Source organism: Salvelinus namaycush, chromosome 5, assembly GCF_016432855.1.
Source record: "Salvelinus namaycush isolate Seneca chromosome 5, SaNama_1.0, whole genome shotgun sequence".
Taxonomy (NCBI): domain Eukaryota; kingdom Metazoa; phylum Chordata; class Actinopteri; order Salmoniformes; family Salmonidae; genus Salvelinus; species Salvelinus namaycush.
This window is the reverse complement of record NC_052311.1, coordinates 39,693,612-39,711,189: the sequence shown is the minus strand read 5'-3', so window position 1 is coordinate 39,711,189 and position 17,578 is coordinate 39,693,612. Positions and strand designations below refer to the sequence as shown.

Genomic DNA, 17,578 nt, shown 5'->3' with positions numbered 1-17,578 from the left:
GCCTGAAGGAGGAGAGATTACTAGAAAAAAACCTTGGTTTACCCTTTTATCTGTGGATTAATTGTCGGAGTAGAGGACCTTGTGCATTTCTGGTAAAATAACAACCCAATGTTGATATCCCAGGACAAATTAGCTAGCAACAGCAAGCTAGCTAAATTGCTATAAATGTTTAATGCTTTTCGACCTGTCCCCAAATTGATATAGTTGGTTCAGAGTTCGTTATGCGCGAGATGGCGGCTTTCTGTGCTCGGCAGACCTGCTTCGCTGGGGAGCTGTTTCTCCTAGAAGTTTCCACCTTACAATAACAGCACGTACAGTTGACCGGAGCAGCTCTAGCAGGGCAGAAATTTGATGAACTGACTTATTGGAATGGAGATTGCATGGCTATGTGCTCGATTTTATACACAATGTCAGCGACGGGTGTGGCTGAAATAGCCGAATCCACTCATATGAAGGGGTGTCCACATACATTTGTATATCTTCTGTATCTGTTCAACACACTAACACCAATCATCAAAATGTATAACCCCCACCTTACTTTACAACAGGCTACGTTATAATTGTGTTTAATCGTTGATATATTACTGAACTCATAGTGTTGGCTTAATTGAGCTTTAATACACTAATAATTTGGGACTGGAGTAGATTTTGCCCGGGAACCAGTAGCCAGTAGGAACTTTCTATGCACAGCAGTGTTTCCACTCGAACAGTAAGAGAATGAGTACACCACGGTCACATTGAACTGTCGATACAGAACACAAATATAAATGTAAAAAACAGACATGTTTTCAAAGAAGTTTGGAAGTCTCATCTTAGGGTTTTGTACCCGCTGTTCAACAAGTGTGGTGAATGGCACTCCTACTTCAACTCGGACTACAGTCAGCTGGACTTCAGTATGTAAACATCACACGCAGTTTCTGGAGCGTCGCTCTCAAATGGGTTTCGCGCATGTGAGGTATGGTTTTAGTTAGCAGATGTGGTATGAGTGTCTTAGCGATTGCACGTGGACTCAGTTTCTCTAACTAACTCCATGCTAACGGAAAATGGTTTCGTTCCATGTCGTCTTTTTGCAGTCGTACTGAGCATCTCAGAAGGGCGCTGCGTGGGTTTTCATCACTAGACAAGAATGCAAACGGGGAGGGGCCTACGTGAATAGAAACTAGTTTTCGTTGCGAAACGTTTTGCTACTGTGTGCACTAATTATTACATCCCAGGGTTGTATTGACAATTGCAAGCATTAGAAAAACTGATTATTCCGAATACTCTCCAGTGTTATGTAGACTGTTTAGCTTCTGTGTGTGCCATGCCCTACGGATAAGTTCGACACGTCATGTAGATATAGTGTTCACGTGGTGATCGCGTCACGTGTCAGTTTGCTTGTAACATGTTGACCAGACCTGACAATTTATGCACGAAAGCGCACGTGGTTTGGGTTCGGTGTAAGTTTATTATGAATGATCTTATCATGAGCACGTGTGCGCTATCGTGCATACGTTTATTTTGTCCCCCTACACCAAACGCGATCAAGACACGCAGGATAAAATATCAAAACAAACTCAGAACCAATGACATTAATTTGGGGACAGGTCGAAAAGCATTAAACATGTATGGCAATTTAGCTAGTTAGCTTGCACTTGCTAGCTAATTTGTCCTATTTAGCTAGCTTGCTGTTGCTAGCTAATTTGTCCTGGGATATAAATATTTAGTTGTTATTTTACCTGAAATGCACAAGGTCCTCTAATCCGACAATTAATCCACACATAAAACGACCAACCAAATCGTTTCTAGTCATCTCTCCTCCTTCCAGGCGTTTTCATATTTGAACTTATATGGTGATTGGTGTAACGGATGTGAAATGGCTAGCTAGTTAGCGGGTACGCGCTAATAGCGTTTCAATCAGTTACGTCACTTGCTCTGAAACCTAGAAGTAGTGTTTCCCCTTGCTCTGCAAGGGCCACGGCCTTTGTGGAGCGATGGGTAACGATGCATCGTGGACGACCGTTGTTGATGTGTGCAGAGGGTCCCTGGTTTGCGCCCGAGGTCGGAGCGAGGGGACGGTTTAAAGTTATACTGTTACATTGGCATCTACACTTCCATAGTATTACCACGACAACCGGCAAAACAGTTCGTCTTTCAATCACGCACGTGGGTATAACCAATGAGAAGATGGCACGTGGGTACTTGCTTATATAAACCAATGAGGAGATGGGAGAAGCAGGACTTGCAGCGCGATCTGCGTCAGAAATAGAAAGGAGTTCTATTTTAGCCCTTGGCAACGCGAGCAGTGTGGGTGCAATAATTGAATAACATGGATTTCTAAATTTATTTTGCAACGCTTTTATTTTGCGACGCTTCAAAATTCAAAAAACAAGTCTAAAACTTTTCACATACACTGTTGCCATCTAGTGGCCAATATCAAAATTGCACCTGGGCTGGAATAATACATTATGGCCTTTATCTTGCATTTCAAAGATGATGGTACAAAAAATAAAAATAAATTCTTTGTATTATCTTTTACCAGATCTAATGTGTTATTCTCCTACATTCCTTTCACATTTCCACAAACTTCAAAGTGTTTCCTTTCAAATGGTACCAAGAATATGCATATCCTTAATTCAGGACCTGAGCTACCCAAATCTAACTGCCTGTATGTCATTTTAGGTGAAAAATTGGGGGGGAAAGGGTCCAATCCTAAAGAGGATTTATTAAGTCATGTTAATAAAAAATCAGAGCGGTAGATCTCGGCATGCATTTTGACTCAAAGTGATCTTGACTCAAAGGTTGATGACTACTGCTATAGTACAATGGCATGTAGGAGTAGTGTATTACAATGTAAATAATATTGCTTACGTGTGTATATTTTCATTTACAATTTAATTCATCCATTAAATAAATAATACTAGCACATCAAATTACGTTATTGTACACTAGCCTACTCCGCTATCGACACAGTAAATAATATTGCCTATGTGCTTTCGACAATACGTTATCAACTCAATATCAACAAAATTATTATTTTCAAAAACCAAATTTGCCTTAACACAGTAGACCTAAATATTTACTAACGATATCACAACTTAAATATAGCCTACTTACTCCTCAATTGGATCAAGGACATCTTGGTAATTCTTTTCATCGTCTAAAAGGAAAATATCTGGGGCAGACACTCGAAAATCGCTTCTGCAACTTGTAAAATAAAAAAAGAATGTCTATGTTGCCGTCTAGCTCTCAAATACCGTGCCAGACTCTCACTCTATGAACGTTCACTGCTAACACTAAACTTAATCATTTTACATGTATAGTTGGTGGAGACATCCCAAGGACCCAGATTTGCAAGGACCATCTGGAAAACGGCTCTATTCGACTGAAGGGACATCCCAAGGATCCCAAATAGCACCTTTTGAACTCCTCTATTCTTCTGAAAGCCATGGACACAACTCTTATTGGTTGTCAGATGTAGGCTACTGGGAACTGGTAACAACACAGTCTGATTGGCTAACAACATTTAGATCCGTATACAGCGAGATACCATGCCATGAGGTGTTGAAGGAAAGACAGATTACCTATAGATTGGACATAATCTTTTCTAGGCCATTAGCGATTAACAGGAAATACACAACCGTAGGCTACACTATAGCTCAAGGTGGTTACATCGGAATGTCTGCTTGCACGGAAAAATAGTATGTTTCTAACATTTATGGTTGAGATTTAATTAATATAAATATATACTATGCACATTATGACTTTCATTAACACACGACGCAGACGTTAGTAAGACGTGTCATGTCAGTCAGACGTTCTTTGCTAGGCAACAGCCACATGGCTGTACAGTTGCCCAGGCTTATGTCTATTATCACCCCCCCCCCCATAGGTTTCCATAAAAAGCAGGAGAAAACGCTTCTCATCTGTGGTAGGCAAAGTGATACGCCTCCGCCTGTAATTTTTGATTTGTAAGGGCGGTGTCATGTTTACCATCGAAGCTGCTTCACTCAACTCTTCTCTTCTAGCTTCTTAGCTAGCTGTAACAATGTTTATTCGCCTTAGCCTATTTAGCTAGCTCAAACCAGCTGATCTGCCACGATGGATATCAGAAATTGGCGTTTGCCAAAGTACCCAAACAAAGCCAAAAGGAGAAGGAGAGTAATGAGCAGCAGCGTCAACCACTGAGGCCGCCGCCAAGCCTAGCAGCAATGATGGTGTCGAGCTCCACATGCAGAGATTACCCACCCTTCCACAAGTGCCACCAGGATAACGGCTCCACAGCCCCTCCACCTCCGACTGTTCCTGGTGATCTTGAACAGAGTAGAAAGCCAAGGTTAGCTTAGAATCCTACCCAAGCTGCAGGTTTTCAATCCAAAAACTTTAATTTAATAGCAACTGGTTCATAGGAAGAGAGTGGCTGGAATACTCGGTTACTGCAGCTGCGTCATTTTGTTTCCCATGTCGAAAGTTCTGTGTTGGGTCCAATGCTAACGCAGACAAGGCCTTCACCCAAGCTGGGTATTCTAACTAGAAGCATGCTATTGATGGTACCAAAGGATCTGACACTGCTCGCCCAAATATTTATATATTCTTAATTCCTTTACTTTAGATGTGTATTGTTAGATATTACTGCACTGTTGGAGCTAGAAACACAAGCATTTTGCTACACCCGCAATAACATCTGCTAAACATGTGACAAATACAATTTGATTTGATTTGCAAGGCACGCATTAAGCAAAGAGCATTTGAAATGCACTGTGAAAAGAAACAATTTTGAAGTGCTATGGGAACATTGGTGTCAACACTTGTTAGTGACGGGCAGCTGGCAAGAAATCGCACAATTTTGTCGATTTGTGGACATAATTGACTTCCTTAATTCAAACCAGTAACCACTGAGGGGGACATTGAACATAAGAGTCGAGTAGAGGGTGGCAGTGGACTTTGTCTATGATGGAATATACTCTCCGAAAGACAAGGAACTTGGCAAGGTGTTTAGCACCATAACCCACAACGCCACATACACGTCACACAATATTCAAAATGAAATCACAGGGCTCATGAGGGGGGCTACATCCACTTTGACAAATGTGTTCAGTCAGCACAGAAGAAGCATGCTACACCCTAGGAAAGTTCAACTAATCCAACTGGCATTTCAGGGGAAAGATTTCGGGTAGAATAGAATGATCGATTACTCATCGATTACTCAAGTTCCACAGAGCGTCACAGAGGCTGAAACTCTTCTAAAAAGGTAAACGATCTAGCTGGTTGGTTTTAATAAAAATAATGGTTGTGTAGCCAGTGGTGTCATTTCAGCAAATGGGTTTTCAAAGGTCTTTCTGTAGTGTGTAGGGCGCTGTCCATGGTGCTGATAGAGCGCAGCGGCGATTTCACACCAACCTGTCACTTCTTTCAGCATTTAATTTGCATTATTTTGGTAAGACATTCACATGGGCTGTTTGTAATGGGTGAATTACCCTGTCTATCTTGTAGCCTATATTTATGACCAAAATATCCTTGTTTAAGTGTGTAGGGCACTATCCATTGTGCTACTATAGTCCAACGGAGATAGGTTGGTGCAAAATCTGTAGCCTGTCACTTCAAAAGCACTCAATCAATGGTCTCGGAGTCTCAGCATTTTAACTTGATGTTGAATGTAGTATAGCGTGAGCAGAATTCAATATAATTCCAATGCATGAACACTCATTGTGCGCCCTCACTGCCCCCTCAGTCAATTTATCCTGCTGTTGGGTCTGGTGTGTTCACTAACGAAAATGCATTGTGAGATGTACGCTGTGTGACTGCAATAGAGACGACCTGGGACGTCCCCAATGTCTAATACATGTCAGTATTTGAGTGCTTGGTGACAATTGTTTTGCATCTGTAGGATTCGCTCTGCCTCCAAGACCACTGTGGACCCAAATGAGGTGAAGAGGTTCCAGCTTCTCGCCAACAAGTGGTGGAACGAGCAGGGAGACTTCGCAGCCCTCCACTCAATGAATGACCTCAGGGTGCCTTTCATACGGTGCGTGTGTTTATGCCTGTAGTTTATTCACCCAATTGCATATTAAAGATGCCACACTCATCCACTGATTTAGGGCTACTTTAGACGTAGAATCTATGTCAGAGTCAGTTACAATTCTTCCCGGATCCACCTGTACCCGAATCCCCGAGACCTGAGCGGGTCTGGCTCCATAATTCTAAATAATGTCATGGGTCTGATATTATTGTCACGGGTCTATGGTATGTGTAATTTGAACTGACTTGTCCGGAAGAGCCCATGCAGATCCGAACAGTGCTGAGAGAGAGAGATTTGTTAAATTATGCTAATGCTCTTGCTTTTCACAAGAGTGGCATGTGTAGCTTGTTGTTGGCCAACCATAAATCATCAAAGCAGCAATAAGCTACAGTCATAGAGCCTATTTTTGTAACTGTAGGATGAGAAAGCGCATGCACTGCAACCACAGTTAGCCTAGCTAGCTAATGTTAGCTAGCTTAACTAGCTTCTCCCGGTTTGATGCAGTTACAACAGGTACTACTTAATCATTGCTATGGCAGCTATTAGTCTACTATAGTGAGTCGGCTTGGTTGGTTGCTGTCTCCCTCCTCCCCGTGTCACTCACAGTACGGCCCCTCCCCCGCCTACTAGAGGGGCACCTCTCTTTCACTGATGACATTCGTTACGTGAGCTAAAATGTCAGAGCCAGGCAGTACAAGTTATTGACAGACCCCAGTTGATCCATGTTACATTGAGACAAAAAGCTCAGAAGTGAGAAATGCCTGAAGTAGGTGTGAGGTCAAAAATAAAAAATAAAAATATTTTTTTATGTTTAGGGATGGTACAAGGGCAGATGATATGGAAAGAGTTGATTCTGCTTCGGCAAATCTGAGGGTATTTTGATTGATAAGATATGCTATATTCTTCACAGCTAATCCAGTGCATTATCATTCATCCAGCCTATAGTAGCAAATCCCTTTCCTTCCTGTCTGTCACCTGGCGGTGATGAGTCTGTGGTGACAGTGTGACTGAGGGATGTCAGACTCAACACTGATGTGTCTCTGCCCTCAGGTTGTTTAAACGAGGGGACAACAGCACTGATTGATTTGGTTGGTTTAGCATCAGAATCCTCCTTTTTTGGGGCGGATATTATTTATTTTATTTACTTACGCTAGTGTAGCTTGCTAGCAGAAACCAGAAGGAAGCGCAGCGGTAGGCTACATGGTCCCTCATCAAAAGCATTGGAGTTGTGTGGTGAGATGGGCTGGATGGGTAGTGTTAGTTTCTGAAGGGCATCCAGGCTAAAGCTCTCTCCCTGCAGCCCACTCAGGCTTTCTCTCCCGCTCTCTGTGCCAAGGCTGTGGGAGATCCAGTGGCAGGGCAGTAATGAAGGAGACACATGTGACTCCTCGCCCGCTCCATGTACATCTTGCCTGGGGGGACAGCAGCCAGAGTGTAGGGGATGGAGATGGTGGGTCAACGGAGGGGAATGGAGATGGAGGGGATGGCGCTGTGAGATTCAAGTTGTAATTTAGCTGGGGGATTATTGGAGGGCGGCGTTTGTCCTGACGACTGTGTAGCCAAGGGGATTGTGACAGTAGGAGGTGTGGGGAAACATGGAGAGCACACACACAAACAGACTAGGGATAGGCAGGAATTTGACATTTTTTGACTGTTCGAGTTCTTGAATGGGAGAAAAGAAATCCAGATGTGTAAAGCTGATTGACATACCCAAGACGACTCAAAGCTGTAATCGCTGCAAAAAAGCCTTCTACAAAGTATTGACTCAGTGCCGTGAATACTTATGTGAATTCGATATTTCTGTATTGTCAAATGTGCACAAATTTCCAAAAACATGTTTTAATTTTGTCATTATGTCTCAATTCTTAAAAATCCTTCTTTAACCTGTCTCCTCCCCTTTATCTACACTGATTTTAAGTGGATTTAACAAGGGACATCAATAAGGGATCATAGCTTTTTGTTAAACATATATATTTTTTAATTTAGGGGGTAGATCAGCTTTAATATTGCAGATTGTGGCTTCTATCAGTAATTCTCTGCATCATTTCCAATCCCCCATGTATTTTTCTTGGTGAATATACAGTACAAGTCAAAAGTTTGTACACACCTACTAATTCACGTGTTTTTCTTCATTTTTTAAACTATTTTCTACGTTGTAGAGAATAGTGAAGACATCAACTATTTAATAACACATGGAATCATGTAGTAACCAAAAGTGTTAAACAAATCAAAATATATTTTAGGTTCTTCAAAGTTGCCTTGATGACAGCTTTGCACTCTTGGCATTCTCTCAACCAGCTTCACGTGGAATGCTTTTCCAACAGTCTTGAAGGAGTTCCCACATATGCTGAGTACTTGTTGGCTGCTTTTCCTTCACTCTGCGCTCCAACTCATCCCAAACCATCTCAATTTGGTTGAGGTCGGGTGATTGTGGAGGACAGGTCATCTGATGCAGCACTCCATCACTCTCCTTGGTCAAATAACCCTTACACAGCCTGGAGGTGTGTTAGGTCATTGTCCTGTTGAAAAACAAATGATAGTCCCACAAAGCACAAACCATATGGGATGGCATATCGCTACGGAGTGTGGTAGCTATGCTGGTTAAGTGTGCCTTGAATTCTAAATAAGTCACAGACAGTGTCACCAGCTTGTCACTCCGGTACCGCTTGCTGTGTGGTAGCAGAGAAAACAGTCTGACTAGGGTGGCTGGAGTCTTTGACAATTTTTAGGGCCTTCCTCTGACACCGCCTGGAATAGTGGTCCTGGATGGCAGGAATCAAATCAAAGTTTGTCAAATGCGCTGAATACAACAGGTGTACCTTACAGTGAAATGCTTACTTACAGGCTCTAACCAATAGTGCAAAAAAAGGTATTAGGTGAACAATAGGTAGGTAAAGAAATAAAACAACAGTAAAAAGACAGGCTATATACAGTAGCGAGGCTACATACAGACACCGGTTAGTCAGGCTGATTGAGGTAGTATGTACATGTAGATACGGTTAAAGTGACTATGCATATATGATGAACAGAGAGTAGCAGTAGCGTAAAAGAGGGGTTGAGGTAGTGGGTGGGACACAATGCAGATGGCTAACCGGGCTAATGTGCGGGAGCACTGGTTGGTCGGCACAACCTTGGCCCCAGTGATGTACTGGGTCGTACGCACTACCCTCCGTAGTGCCTTGCGGTCGGAGGCCGAGCAGTTGCCATACCAGGCAGTGATGCAACCTGTCAGGATGCTCTCGACGGTGCAGCTGTAAAATCTTTTGAGGGTCTGAGGACCCATGCCAAATCTTTTCAGTCTCCTGAGGGGGAATAGGTTTTGTTGTGCCCTCTTCACGACTGTTGGTGTGCTTGGACCATGTTAGTTTGTTGGTGATGTGGACGCCAAGGAACTTGAAGCTCAACCTGCTCCACTGCAGCCCCGTCGATGAGAATGGGGGCATGCTCGGTCCTCCTTTTCCTGTAGTCCACAATCATCTCCTTTGTCTTGATCACGTTGAGGGAGAGGTTGTTGTCCTTGCACCACACGGTCAGGTCTGACTACCTCCCTATGACATTTTGGCCAATGCATTAAAAATAAAAACATACCTTTTATTTACATACGTATTCAGCCCTTTTGCTACCTGACTCGAAATTGAGCTCAGGTGCATCCTGTTTCCATTGATCATCCTTGATTGGAGTCCACCTGTGATTAATACAATTGATTGGACATGATTTGGAAAGGCACACACCTGTCTATATAAAGGTCCCACAATTGACAGTGCATGTTGGAGCAAAAACCAAGCCATGAGGTCGAAGGAATTGTCAGAGACAGGATTGTGTCGAGGCACAGATCTGGGGAAGGGTACCAAAAAATGTCTGCGGCATTGAAGGTCCCCAAGAACACAGTGGCCGCCATTCTTAAATGGAAGAAGTTTGGAACCACCAAGACTCTTCCTAGAGCTGGCCGGCTCTTTTAGTGGCCCATCCAGAGCCTGGACTTGAACCCGATCGAACATCTCTGGAGAGATCTGAAAATAGCTGTGCAGCGACACTCCCCATCCAACCTGACAGAGCTTGAGAGGATCTGCAGAGAAGAATGGGAGAAACTCTCCAAATGCAAGTGTGCCAAGCTTGTAGCGTCATACCCAAGAAGACTCGAGGCTGTCAAAGGTGCTTCAACAAAGTACTGAGTGAAGGGTCTGAATACTTATGGAAATGTGATCTGTTTTTTATGGGGTGATATCTGTTTTTTTATGGGGTATTTTGTGTAGATTGAGAACAAACAATTTAATCAAGTTTAGAATAAAGCTGTAGGGTAACAAAATGTGGAAAAAGTCAATGGGTCTGAATACTTTGAATGCAATGTATGGCTTTGGGGATGGGGTGGAAAGAGTGGTAGTGTGTGTTCATAGCATGGCCTCTGACCTCTTTCAGGGATAATCTGTTGAACGCACATGGCGGGCGGCGCCCGGGGAAACCCCTGGCAGGGCTCAGAATACTGGACGTAGGCTGCGGAGGGGGGTTGCTCACTGAGGTAAAATGTGTGTCTTTTTGTGTGTGTATGAATGAGATAGATAAGCAGTCTGATGCCGCTGTGGACAACAGACTCCTATCCCCATACACTTGCTTGGAAATTATTATTATTATTTTTTATTGCAAGCTATCAAATCAGATTTAGCTTCACTTTGAATGTAGCCTGTACAGTACAATTCTGCTTGTGATGCAAACCTTTTCCTTGCTCTACCAGTTGCTAATAATGTTTGAAATGTAAAATACATTCATATTTCTTCTCAATTTCACTGGTCAGGGTTTGGTGGAAAAGGACAGCTGGTCGTTTGTGTTTGATAACTTCACATTGACAAAGGATTGCATTTGTTTCCTTGCTCGTACTTGAAGTGAACACATACCAGCAGTTTTGTTTTGATTTGAGGAGACAACTTCAGGTCCGACACAACTCTCTATCACACAGACAAACGCACACACACACACAGTCTGTTAGACTATGGACTGTATGAGTCCGTCTCAGAGGATCGTGTAGTTAGGGAAATTATTTTCAGAAGAGATCAGCTGTGGAAGGATGGAGATTGGCTGCGGGCGAGCAGGCAGCACTAAGGTGTAAACACGGGTGTCAACAGCATACAAAAATTGACTACCCTCTCTGTACCCCACACATCCAATTATCTGTAAGGTCCCTCAGTCGAGACGTGAATTTCAAGCACAGATTAAACCACAGAAACCAGGGAGGATTTCCAATAACTCGCAAAGAAGGGCACCTATTGGTAGATTGTTGTAAGTAAAATAAAAAAAGCAGACACTGACTATCCCTTTGCGCATGGTGAAGTTATTAATTACACTTTGGATGGTGTATCAATACACCCAGTCACTACAAAGATACAGGTGTCCTTCCTAACTCAGTTACCGGAGAGGAAGGAAACTGCTCAGGGATTTCACCATGAGGCCAATGATTTTAATGGTTGTGATTGCAGAAAACTGAGGATGGATCAACAACAATCGTAGTTACTCCACAATACTAACCTCAATGACAGAGTGAAAAGAAGGAAGCCTGTACAGAATCAAAATATTCCAAAACATGCATCCTGTTTGCAATAAGGCAAAAAAAAAGAGGAGAGCGGAGTAGCAGAAGTGGCAAAGAAATTAACTTTTTGTCCTGAATACAAAGCGTTATGTTTGAGTACCACACATCACTGAGTACCACTCTTTATATTTTCAAGCATGGTGGTGGCTGCATCATGTTATGGGTATGATTGTCTTCGGCAAAGATTAGGGAGTTATTTAGGATAAAAACAATTAATGGAATAGAGCTAAGCACAGGCATAATCCTAGAGGAAAATCCTGGTTGTCTGCTTTCCACCAGACACTGGGAGAAAAATGTACCTTTCAGCAGGACCATAACCTAAAACACACAAGGCAAAATATACACTGGAGTTGCTTACCAAGACGACATAGAATTTTCCTGAGTGGCCTAGTTAGTTTTGACTTAGATTCTCAAGCGGATTTATGGCAAGATATGAAAATCGCTGTCTAGCAATTATCAACAACCAACTTGACCGCGCTTTAATCATTTAAAAAAGAATGGTTAAATATTGTACAATCACGGTATGCAAATATCCTGAGGACTTACACAAAAACACTCTCAGCTGTAATCGCTGCCAAAGGTGATTCAAACATGTATTGACTCAGGGGGTTGAATACTTATTTAATCAAGATATATTAGTGTTTTACTTCAATTCCACAATTTATTTATTTTTTCTTTGGCCTTGGTATACAGTGGGGAGAACAAGTATTTGACACACTGCCGATTTTGCAGGTTTTCCTACTTACAAAGCATGTAGAGGTCTGTAATTTTTATCATAGGTACACTTCAACTGTGAGAGACTGAATCTCCAGAAAATAACATTGTATGATTTTTAAGTAATTAATTTGCATTTTATTGCATGACATAAGTATTTGATCACCTACCAACCAGTAAGAATTTCGGCTCTCACAGACCTGTTAGTTTTTCTTTAAGAAGCCCTCCTGTTCTCCACTCATTACCTGTATTAACTGCACCTGTTTGAACTTGTTACCTGTATAAAAAGACACCTGTCAACACACTCAATGAAACAGACTCCAACCTCTCCACAATGGCCAAGACCAGAGAGCCGTGTAAGGACATCAGGGATAAAATTGTAGACCTGCACAAGGCTGGGATGGGCTACAGGACAATAGGCAAGCTGCTTGGTGAGAAGGCAACAACTGTTGGCGCAATTATTAGAAAATGGAAGAAGTTCAAGATGACGGTCAATCACCCTCGGTCTGGGGCTCCATGCAAGATCTCACCTCGTGGGGCATCAGTGATCATGAGGAAGGTGAGGGATCAGCCCAGAACTACACGGCAGGACCTGGTCAATGACCTGAAGAGAGCTGGGACCACAGTCTCAAAGAAAACCATTAGTAACACACTACGCCGTCATGGATTAAAATCCTGCAGCGCATGCAAGGTCCCCCTGCTCAAGCCAGCGCATGTCCAGGCCCGTCTGAAGTTTGCCAATGACCATCTAGATGATCCAGAGGAGGAAGGGGAGAAGGTCGTGTGGTCTGATGAGACAAAAATAGAGCTTTTTGGTCTAAACTCCACTCGCCGTGTTTGGAGGAAGAAGAAGGATGAGTACAACCCCAAGAACACCATCCCAACCGTGAAGCATGGAGGTGGAAACATCATTCTTTGGGGATGCTTTTCTGCAAAGGGGACAGGACGACTGCACCGTATTGAGGGGAGGATGGATGGGGCCATGTATCACGAGATCTTGGCCAACAACCTCCTTCCCTCAGTAAGAGCATTAAAGATGGGTCGTGGCTGGGTCTTCCAGCATGACAACAACCCGAAACACACAGCCAGGGCAACTAAGGAGTGGCTCCGTAAGAAGCATCTCAAGGTCCTGGAGTGGCCTAGCCAGTCTCCAGACCTGAACCCAATAGAAAATCTTTGGAGGGAGCTGAAAGTCCGTATTGCCCAGCGACAGCCCCGAAACCTGAAGGATCTGGAGAAGGTCTGTGTGGAGGAGTGGGCCAAAATTCCTGCTGCAGTGTGTGCAAACCTGGTCAAGAACTACAGGAAACGTATGATCTCTGTTATTGCAAACAAAGGTTTCTGTACCAAATATTAAGTTCTGCTTTTCTGATGTATCAAATACTTATGTCATGCAATAAAATGCAAATTAATTACTTAAAAATCATACAATGTGATTTTCTGGATTTTTGTTTTAGATTCCGTCTCTCACAGTTGAAGTGTACCTATGATAAGAATTACAGACCTCTACATGCTTTGTAAGTAGGAAAACCTGCAAAAATCGGCAGTGTATCAAATACTTGTTCTCCCCACTGTAACAGGATATTGTGTGTAGGGATCATTGACAAAATTTGACACTTAAATATATTTTAATTCCACTTTGTAACATAACAAAATGTGTAAAAATTCAAGGGGTGTGAATACTTTCTCAAGTCACTATGTATAAACTCACTTTCTCCCAGCCCTTGGGTAGACTGGGGGCAGATGTACTAGGCATTGACCCGGTGGCAGACAGTATTGGGACAGCGGAGGTACATGCGTGGCATGATCCAGACCTGCGTGGCAATGTGCGCTACCGTGCCATCACTCTGGAGGAGCTCTCTGAAAAAGGGGGGCAGGGAGCGGGGCAGTTTGATGCAGTGGTGGCCTCGGAGGTGGTGGAACATCTGGCTGACCTGGAAACCTTCACACTCTGCTGCAACCAGGTGCTCAAGGTGGGTCATGTGACTCGTCTCACATTCTACACACTCATGACTGTTCTCTCGCTTCATTGAGTTATCCGTGGTGTTTGGGTGTGCGTGATTTGTACTATCGACTATCTTTTGGGTTGACCTCTTTATCGGTCCGAGGGCCAGATGCCTCCAATCTCCTGGGTCAGTGTGTTGGGAGGACAAATTAGTTGAAAAAGCACAAATCTTCCTAATCTCCTCTAATACCATTGCATCCAGATTCTCACTCTCTCTGGCCCAAATCTCTCAGCTCCTCTTTTAACACTGACCATCATAAATTATAATTTGTTCTGTACAATGTCATGTTTAAAATAGCTTCATTGGTTGATATGTAAACCAGCTCTCATCTCTCCATGTTACAGTTGTGTGTACAGTCTCTGTGTTAGATGAAGCATTCAAAGCCTGTCCCCTTTACCTGATCTTTCAGTAGGTTTTTAAAATTGAATTCTTATCTATCAAACTTGTGTTGCTGCCTCTCAATTGACAATAATAGAGCCATCCGAAGCAACACATCTGTTGGATCACATTCATTAGTGTACACAACAACAACAAAAACATTTTGCAACGGAAAAGGAAAATGAGCATTTCTTATTGGACCAGGTACCAGTCTAGGTAGTCTCTCGTTACAACCCTAGGTTGTAACGGTCTCCCTCCTGTGTGCAGCCAGGAGGCTCCCTCTTCATCACCACCATCAACAAGACCCAGCTGTCGTATGCCCTGGCCATCGTGGCAGCAGAGGAGGTGCTACGCATCGTGCCCAGCGGGACCCATGACTGGGACAAGTTTGTCAGCCCCATGGAGCTGGAGCGCCTGCTAGAGTCCAGTGAGTCTGCCTGCTCTTCATTCACATGCTGCTACTTCTCTTCCACACTCTCCTTTTAGCTCTTTCTACTGTGCCTCTTTTTGAAGGCATACTGGTGTCTATGTTTGGCTGTCTCGTTTTTTCATTCTCACTTTCCAATAGGAGGTTGTGTGTGTGTGTGACCCTCTCTCTTGTTCTCTTTCTCATCCATTCTCGCTTTCTGTCTTTTCAATTGTCCCATTTTCTTATTTCGCATCCTCTTTCTCACCCATTCTTTCTCTATCCCTCTCTATTTCTCTCTGACCTATTCCTCTCTATCTCTACTCCGTCCCAGATGGTTTCCATGTGGAGTCTATCCGAGGGATGCTGTATAACCCTCTGTCAGGGGCCTGGAGCTGGACAGAGAGCACTAGCATCAACTACGCCCTGCACGCGGTCAAACTCGAGGAGGAACCGAACCTTGACGAGGACGACCCCGAAGACCCCACCGTGATAGTGGCCCAAGCTAAGGCCAGACGCTGGTACAACTGACTTGACCGTGGGAGAGAGTTGTCATAAGTGGTCAGCTGCAGCACAGATCCTCTGATCTCTGAAGGAAAAGGCAAAGGACCTGAAAAACACAAAGCATTTGAGAAAGTTATAGTTCAGTGCTTGATACAAATACATGGTGTTTTCTTTCAGCCAGGCCATGATTGTTATGTGAGTTCACAGCATAATGAGTCCCTCTGAATTGCGTGAACTGTACAATGTCATCTGTAATGGTAGAAGTGTTCATCGCCATGATTGACATCTCAGGTCTCTGATTTACTATTGAGCAAGATGTTTTCTTCAAATACAGTCACAATGTCTGTTCATCAAAATCCATTGTATGGATATTGTTTGTCTTGACATGCTTATTATATCCTCCATTAGGAAAGAAATGGTTTCCTTTAAGATTCTCTGATCTGATGATTATTCCTCTCTAGTGTCATTTCAACAGTGTGAAGATATAGTCCAAATCAGTGATGTGGTGTTTCAGTTGTAAATCCTGTGCTGAAATTCAGGATCTGAGGGCTTTTTATATTAGAAAAGTCTTTAGATTTTCTGTCCAAATATTTCCTGCTAATCCCTGAAATATAGGAGGGGGAGATCAGGCTGCTTCGGCCTTGTCTTGCTCTCTTTCCCTCTACTCTGTAGCCATGGTGATTTTGAGATTATAATTGGCTTATTGCTGAACTATTACATAAGACCCAAACAAGCCTCCAACTAAAATCATGCTTGCGAGTTATTATTCAAAACAGACGCAATCATTGGCCGGATGTTTCAAGAAGTGCAGTCACAGTAGTGTATTTGATCCTCCACAGATGGACTGTGTTTCTGTCATATTTTTCCGTTTGCCCTTATATGTAGACAACGCCCAGGACTATGTGCTGAAATGCAAAAAGGTATGTTTTTTTCCCCTCATGACACAAATGTTGTTATTCTAGTCACATGCCCCACTGGCTTCTAACAAATTGCATTTAAAAGCTGCTCATTTTATGTCCAAACTTGGATTATGGGTCGATGTAGGCTATAGAACAGTCCAGGGCTGGTTTTCAGTCACATACTTAAGCAGAATAAGATTGCTCTGCCATAAATTTAGCAGACCCAAGTTTGAACAGGATGACCATGTACAATTTGTCCAATAAACTGTAGTCTACCTCCAGTGACGTGAGCGCCCACGAAGCCGCTGGAGTGCACACGCTTGCAGTATGGCTGTGCAGTAAGGATATTAGGCTGTATAAGCAGGAAGCTATAATAAACGGATTATTGAATACGATTTCAGAACTACAATGAGTCTGTTTGAAAAGCATTTATTATGAGGTGCGATGCTGACCCCGAATCGGTTTGGGAAAAGCAGAGCGCACGGATGCAGGCGGCACTGGGTTGGCACCAATGATTTATATATATACACTAGATGACTGATAGGCCCCCATGCCTCCATCTTGGCACTCCCACCGTTGTAAAAAAAATATATATATTTGGAAGCTATAGAAATGCATTAATTAATGTATACATTAGTGTTTGCCACGTTTATTCTATTACAGATACCGTAATGCACTTTTAAATTATATTATGTGAGCTGAACATAAAAATAACATTTTCTTCCAAGTATAATTTTTTTGAGATTAATGTTACTGTCCCCACTACAACAAAAAAAAAATACTTGTCATTTTGTTCTTCACATTAAATTGAAAGACTGTAGAATTCCATTCATTCATATGGAGGACTGCTCCTACTGGGGAGTGCCAATTTGCCCGACCGGTGGCTTCAAAGCCTCTCAATGGCCAAAACATTGCATTAGCAATCCAGGGTTTATATACATTGTTGGTTGGCACTAGCTCAAGACAGAGGGGTACCAGTGATGTAACTGACCTTACGCTATAGAATTCTTACGAAAGCGCGGTCCCTTTTTCAAGCAAAGTTTCGCAACATTAGGCATGGTCCACACAATCACAACGGAAAGCACATTGATCGCA

General features: G+C 43.0%; 1 protein-coding gene across 1 annotated transcript; it reads left to right on the top strand.

Annotated features, from left to right (window-relative positions):
* The first annotated feature begins 707 nt into the window (after window positions 1-707).
* Window positions 708-16,895, top strand: LOC120048261 (ubiquinone biosynthesis O-methyltransferase, mitochondrial-like). Its single transcript, XM_038994099.1, has 6 exons — window positions 708-955; window positions 5,867-6,004; window positions 10,415-10,514; window positions 14,012-14,263; window positions 14,942-15,101; window positions 15,415-16,895. Exons 1-6 carry the CDS (start codon window positions 783-785, stop codon window positions 15,609-15,611), a joined length of 1,020 nt encoding a protein of 339 aa, XP_038850027.1. The 5' UTR covers window positions 708-782; the 3' UTR covers window positions 15,612-16,895.
* The last annotated feature ends 683 nt before the right edge of the window (window positions 16,896-17,578 follow it).

Coding starts and splice junctions, on each gene's coding strand:
- LOC120048261 (XM_038994099.1), top strand. CDS start 783: ATGTTTTCAAAGAAGTTTGGAAGTCTCATCTTAGGGTTTTGTACCCGC. Junction 6,005..10,414: donor CTCAGGGTGCCTTTCATACG/GTGCGTGTGTTT, acceptor GACCTCTTTCAG/GGATAATCTGTTGAACGCAC. Junction 15,102..15,414: donor GGAGCGCCTGCTAGAGTCCA/GTGAGTCTGCCT, acceptor ACTCCGTCCCAG/ATGGTTTCCATGTGGAGTCT.